Source organism: Hippocampus comes, unplaced genomic scaffold (genome assembly GCF_001891065.2).
Source record: "Hippocampus comes isolate QL1 unplaced genomic scaffold, H_comes_QL1_v1.1 scaffold119, whole genome shotgun sequence".
Classification (NCBI taxonomy): Eukaryota; Metazoa; Chordata; class Actinopteri; order Syngnathiformes; family Syngnathidae; genus Hippocampus; species Hippocampus comes.
In genome coordinates, this window is record NW_017805494.1 from 543,013 (window position 1) to 550,252 (window position 7,240).

At 41.6% G+C, this 7,240-nt stretch overlaps 1 protein-coding gene across 1 annotated transcript in view; it reads right to left on the minus strand.

Annotated features, from left to right (window-relative positions):
* vps11 (VPS11 core subunit of CORVET and HOPS complexes) overlaps positions 1 to 7,240 on the minus strand; it is a 23,880-nt gene that overhangs the window by 9,414 nt on the left and 7,226 nt on the right. The window contains exons 8-10 of the mRNA XM_019876234.1: positions 6,075 to 6,261; positions 5,734 to 5,877; positions 2,149 to 2,349 (exon numbers count right to left, since the gene is read on the minus strand). Of these exons, the coding sequence (XP_019731793.1) occupies positions 2,149 to 2,349; positions 5,734 to 5,877; positions 6,075 to 6,261 (532 nt within the window). The remainder of the gene's footprint in view (positions 1 to 2,148; positions 2,350 to 5,733; positions 5,878 to 6,074; positions 6,262 to 7,240) is intronic.

Here is a 7,240-nt window from a genome sequence, read left to right on the forward strand (position 1 = left end):
ACGCACACACACACACGCACACACACACACACACACACACACACACACACACAATAATAAAGGAAAAAGAGTAATAATAATTTAGAACATCCCATGAAAAACGCACCCCATTATAATACGCCTCCCCCAAATCACTCTTTACAAGATTTTGTGGATGACTGCCGCCTTGCATCAAAAATAAAAGAATACAGTATGAAAATGCTTGAAAAGACAGCCTCAAAGTGGTAGCAGAAAGAGAATATCAATGTCAACATGTTTATATTTTTCAGACTTTTGTTCAAAAATATGGAATCTCTCAAAAACTAGAGGCAATAAATAAATAAATAATTGCATTTTCGGATTCAGCGACATCAAAATACTATAAAATCCATGGCACCAAAATGTGTGTTAGGCAGTGAATATCCATCCTTTATCCATTTTCTAACCTGCTTATTCTCATGAGGGTCGCGGGCGTGCTGGAGCCTATCCCAGCTGTCTTCATGCGGGGTACATACACCCTGAACTGGTTTCCAGTCAATCGCAGCGCACACATAGAACAACCATTCACACTCACATTCACACCTCGGAACAATATAGTGTGTCCAATTAACCTACCATGTATGTGTTTTTGAAATGTGGAAGGAAACCACAGTACCCGGAGAAAACCCACGCAGGCACGGGGGGAACATACAAACTCCACACAGGAAGGACGTGGCCAGATTCGAACCTGTGACCTCTGCACAATGAGGCGAACATGCTAACCAGTCCCCACCATGCCGTCCGTCGAGTAAATCATATGAATGACTCAAGATTCAAAACATACGTGCCGCACCAAACAATCTCAGCGGAATGTATTTGAGATTTTTTTGCATCCTTAAAATGTAATTCTGGCAGCCCATTTTGAGCTATTGATGGGAAATGGAGCAATATTGTAACGTTTGATGCATATCTGATATTCCCATTTCTAGTCTTGTCTTGGCCAAAATGATACCGCTGGTTAATTTTAATGCAGGGCGCCATGTTCGGAATGGATGTGACGTCAAGTCGATGACTGGTTCGTCCCCTTGCACCCAGCAGTTGAAATTGAATGAAACACCAGATCACTTGTCGATTAATGTGTATGTCATTTTTTATGATTTCTTTTCTTGCTAAGTGACCCTAATTAGTAGTCAAAGCAAAAGAAATGTCCACTACCAGAAAGGCTGCAAGCAAGCACATCAGCACCACCCGCTTCGTCGGACAGCGAGACATCCCGAGACCCACCCGGCCGGTAAGATGGTGGCGAGCGTGGCATCCAGACTTGGATATCTATCTATCTATTTATTCATTTAAACAGAATCGATATAAACTAAACTGCATGACATAAGTGTGGCGCCTAATTAGTACGTGCTGCTGCACTGGCCTCGTCTGACACAGAGCCAGCAAAACAGGCACCATCATTGATGGCTTGATGGACCTTGACTGATTGACAGACTCTTTCGAATCTGGCCGAGAAAGCAAGACGGGTTTTAACCTTTTTATGTCATGGCTCAGCTTCTTGCAGGCAAATATGGCTGCACGCATCAGGTGTCATGGCATTTTGAAAAATAGGTTAAGTGAGCTATTATAATTTGCCTGTCCTGTGAAAAACACGAATGTCCATTTTTGTTTTCCGAACGGCAAGTGAGGAAGGACATATTACATTAATGTCGGCATGGACTGAGATGGACGAGCTGGTCGACCACTCGGTGACGCTTGCCTATTAAGATTTCTTCATTGACCAACTGGGCCAGGTTCAGATGGGGACCCACCTCTACAAAGGCTGCAGCGTTTTTATCTTGTTAAATGGACTTTCATATCATTCTAATTAACATTAATACAGTACAATATTGTGTCAAATGTGGCCCACTCGGCATCCATTGCGGCCTGGTCATCCTGGCAGGGGATTCTCCCATCTGTGGCCCTTTCTCAAGGTTTCTCACCTTTCCCCCAGATGGGGTTTTTTGAGTTTGTCCTTGTCTTTCTGGGGCTTAAGGTCGGGGAATGTCATTAATATGTGTCAACTGTGGGCATGTGAAGCCCTTTGAGACTGTTTGTGATGAAGGGCTATGTAAATAAATGTGACTTCACTTGAAATGTTGTACCCTTAATTCCCCAATGATTTGAAAAACATGGGCACAGCCCACCAACCTTGTTGAAGGGGTTCCTTTCCAAGTGGCTCTCAATTTCAGCAGTGTCCCCACTTGGGTGGTAGTTGGTGCATAAGCCCTTTAAAAGCAGTGTTGTACCTTCAGGAATATGATGAATTAATGTCTTGCCATAACGCTTCATGTTGCTTTCAGCTTGATCAAAAGGTAGCCGTCCAATGTAGCGTAACCCTTCCTCATAGTTCTGGGTTTTGGAAGAAAACAATATGGTAAGTAACCAATTCATACATATACATAACATACGTATAAACAGTGGTGCAACGAAGCATAGTGCAGCTCAAGTCAGGCCAGCCTCAACTCAAAGTCAAGTCACTCGCCACAACGATTGCTTCCCTTCCAAGGGCCAACTTCAAAACAAAAGCTTGCCAGCCTCAATTCAAAGTCAAGTCACTCGCCACAACGATTGCTTCCCTTCCAAGGGCCAACTTCAAAACAAAAGCTTAGGAAGGCATTGATATCCAGAGGTGATGGATCGGGAACAAAAATTGCACCAAACAAGAACCTCTGGTGCTCAGTTGACAATGTATTTGTGTATGTGTGTATTCATATATTATATTTCTGTATATATGCAGGTACTGTATATACATATATGTACATATAAAACATGCATGTCTATGAATCACTTATTTTTAATAAACCTTTGGGCTGCTTGGAAATGAAAATAAAAACCTTAGGGAAGGTATTTTGGCGAAAAATGTCAAAATAAAAAATTTTAAGAAAACTACCGTATTGACCCGAATATAAGACGGTGTTTTTTGCATTGGAATGAGACTGAAAAAGTGGGGGTCGTGTTATATTCTGGGTCTAGACATTATACCCATTCACAACGCTAGATGGCGCCAGATATCATTGAAGCGAATGCTGAACTTGACTCCCCAGGCCAAAGTGAGCCCCTGTCACGAAGAATAAAAATACAAATTGCGTTAGCACAAAGAAGAAAAATAAAAAATAGCGGTAAGAAAGACAAGAGAAGAAAATAGTAGAAAAGTTAACAGAAAATGGAGAAACGTAGCAACAATCTGGAGAAAAGTGGGTCGAAGATCGGCCAGGTTAACCGGCAGCTGAGGAGAAGTTATGATGTAATTTACACTTCAAAAACCAGAAGCCATTCAGTTACGAATGTGATTGATTGCACTTTAGTTCACATATTTAAATGTTCAGATATTAAGATTTGAATGAGGCAAAATAACATGCTTTTTCTCTCAAATATATTGTTATAATCATTTGTTTCAGATGTACTGTAATTATTTTCTGTATAAAAATTAATTTGGTGTTCAAAAAGTCGTTTCAAACTTGAGTCTTGAAAAAGGGGGTCGTCTCATAATCAGGGCCGTCTTATATTCGGGCCAATACGGTATTTTTCAATTTTAATCTTCATGACATTATGCCTGATTTTGTGAAAATACATCACACACAAGCCCACACATTTTGATGTCCAATTGGAGGGCTGTCGTTTCCTCTTATGTTGCACTAATGATGCTCACTAGTCCACACACCTCTCCGCTTTGTGTAGTCTCGGGATGCTGAACTTGGGGTGGAACCCTTTGTGCACTGTAAGGAGCTTTCTTGTCTTGATGTCAGTGGCTTGCATGTCCTCCAGTGGCCATGGTATTATTATGCCTATGGGATATGTGATGACTGACTGGCAGAGCATAAGTGTTTATGGCCTGGATCTTATTCTGCCATTCAGCTGACTATTCAGGATCTGTCTCACTATTGGTATTTGTCTGTGGAATTCCATGGTATTTGTAGCTGTCCTGTGCATCTGTTATACCGCCTTGAGGTAGTACAATCCCTTCAGGTGTGATCATCTTCACTCGCCTACATATCATTTGCCCACACTAATCTTGTCCGAATGACATTCCGATATCATTGCCGTCTATACTTTCGAGGTGAATCAGGGAGTCAACGTCACGCTCATTCTTAGCATACAGCTTGATGTCACACTTGGAGATGATGTGGTTCCTGCCACAGGTTTCTGGCAAACACCCACAATACGTTTGGGTCTGCCAGGTTGGACTGGCATCTTTCCCTACCAGCGGCGCTGCCACTCAACCAAGGGGTGATCAGTTGACAGCTCCGCTCCTCTCTTCACCAAAAAGCCAAAACAGGGGTAGGAAACCTTGCTTCCTCGAGAGCCATCTTCTGCTTGTGTTATATGTAAATCCAACTAGACCCCCCCGCACTCTGCCCACCACCTTTTCCAGCTACTCCCCTCAGACAGGCGCTACCAATCCATGCACACCAAATCCAGCAGACACTTAAACAGCTTCTTCCCTCTAGCCATTAACTACCTTAAACAGTAACACAAATCTACCATTATAGTGGCTCTTTGCAATTTTGCACAACCCTGTGGAACAGCATCCCGTTATATTTATTGTAGCTCCAGCTCTGTACTCACTTGACCCACTGTCACTGATCTATAGTCCACAGCACCAGACACTTTTAAGCGCTCAAGGACATCTGCATAATTGCACACTTGTTGTACTACAAATACTGCTACTGGTCACTTTAAAATGGTTCAATGATTTTCTGCACCAACTGTACAACTGTTATCGTACTTTATTCTACCACTGATCACTTTAGCTCTGCTTGATACTTTGCACATTGTCTCAGGGTGGTACCACAATGGTTCACTCACATTACGGAATGCCCTTCCATACTTATTTGCCATGTCCTTGTTTATGATGATACTAGTGCAGCGTGTTCTACCGGAGACAAATTCCTTGTGTGTTCTACATATTTGGCCAATAAAGATGATTCTGATGTCTCCCTACTTCAACACAAATGAGTCAAATCAACCAAGTACTGTATCAGCAAGCTCTGTAGAAACCTGAAACGATCCTCATCATTTGAATGACGTGTGTTGGCGCAGGAAGAGATATAAATCAGGCGGGGTACGGCTCTCCGGGAAACAAAATTCTCTACACTTGGTCCAAAATATGCAGCCACAAATCCAATGACAAAGTCAATCATCGAACAGTGACTTCGGGTGTCCTGGTGCCAAGTGCAAGTGTGGACATCCCTTATGTGTGAACGCGCTGTTTCAACAAACACCCCCGAGCAACCCAACACCCCGTTTTTAGTGAAAAACATTGAATGAATGTTAATCAGAATTTTTTTGAAGATTTTTTTTTTTTTTACGTCAAAGCATTTTAATGGTTGTAAATCAGAGGTGGATTTCTCTTTTTGCAGGCTGGCCTTGTCTCTTTTCCCATTGATTAGCAGGGTTCTATCGATGCCAGGGATGTATATTGACAGGCAGAACAATAAAATACTTTTCCATGGGATGGCAGATGGCACAATGATCCTCTGTATCGACCTGAAGTCTTTCAAACAAAAGATTTTGTCTTGGCTGACTGCAATTATTTCTAAAATGCACAAGCAGCCTGTACAGGGAAATAAGAACAGAGGGAAAATGCGCTGTCTTGCATGTCCCTGTCAGCAGGCGAGCAATGCGCTTTTAGCTGGCGTGACAGTGATACCATGTCATCAGATCTTAACGTATACAGCATTTCATCACAATGACAAGCTATTACCTTTTTTCCCCATTTTATTTGTAATTTACCTTGAGATCTTCCAGTTGAATCTTTAAATACCACTCATGGTGCATGTGCTTTTCTGCCAAGAAAACAGCGTGGCTGTGGTAGCCAGCCTGTCGAAGAACCTTAATGGCGATTTCAACATCAAAGTGAACCTCGCTTTCACTGCTCTGTACAGCACATGGGAAATCAAGGAGGATAAACATGCAAAATAAGTTATTAATTTTTTGTCATGGAACCACATAACGATGGCACGGTAGATTAAGACTTTTTTCATCATTTCTCACATCTTAATTTTAATGGAACCACACAACAATGACACAGTAGATTAAGACTTTTTTCATCATTTCTCACATCTCCAAGTCACCTTAATAAACTCTTCCAGCTTCAAACTGTCCTTGAGCTTTGTATAACAGTTGAGCAGCAGTGTGGTGTGGTCTGCGTTGGCCAGTGACTGCCTATGCAACGCTTGTAGATAAGCCGTCAGGTTATGTATCCTTTGCGCATCCAGAAATTTCCTGATAACATAAGATGGCTCGAGTTTTCCAATTGTGCTGTGGGAAATATTAAACAGATGTTTAATGTCTACATTTCAAGAGAAACAATGAAAATTCAACATTTTGCTCATCAATGACTTAATGTGAAGTGGAAATTCGCAAAATTTGAGGATAATTTTCTTGCAGGTTGATCCCAGGGACCTGAAGTAAAGATTTTATAAAACAAAATATGATAATATGATAGGGGGGTTGAATATAAGGCTGCAGCTATTTATAATTTGAGTCTCCTACAGAAAATCCTGGAGAATAATTGTGTATTTGTAATAAGGCGTAGAAAAAAAAGTAGTGTTTCCGGTAACCCGACCGACCGAGAATTTCTACCTCGAAAAAAAACTTTACGGTCGGCATTTTTTTCAAACAACCTTCAAATTTAACACACGTCATCATTAGTTCTACCAACAGTTAACATTAGCATTACTACACCTTGTGACGGATGTTTTCTTCATAAAGGTACCATGCTACAACCAGTAAATTATAGAATAACCAATACTGTTTCATAATATTTTTCATAGCGATTAGCCTACAAATCTAATGACCAACTTGCCTCGTAATCGTGCCTCTCTCGTATCTCGCTCTCGTGTTCTGTGCATACATCCCAGGTGAGTTTAGTGAGACGCCCTTTGGACGATTCAGACGAAAAATCAGACTGGCATTCCCATTTCTTAAATGTCGTAATTAGTGGACCTTTGTGAATTTTTTTCGCCGCCATCTCAAACTTTCATCCGCGCGATTCCTCAGTTTGCAGACTAAAATAGCAACCCGCATGCGCACATAACGTTATCTGTTGCGTCCCCCCCAACACTGAAAACAAAACAAAACGAAAGTAAATTAGAAGAAACACACTCACACACCACAAACACACATAGAGGCACAGTGAAATCGCGTTGATCACACAGTCAAGTCGTGTGCGGTGACTTTAATGGTTAAACTATTTTTCGGTACCGTTAAAATGACGCCACGGAAACGACACGCTACC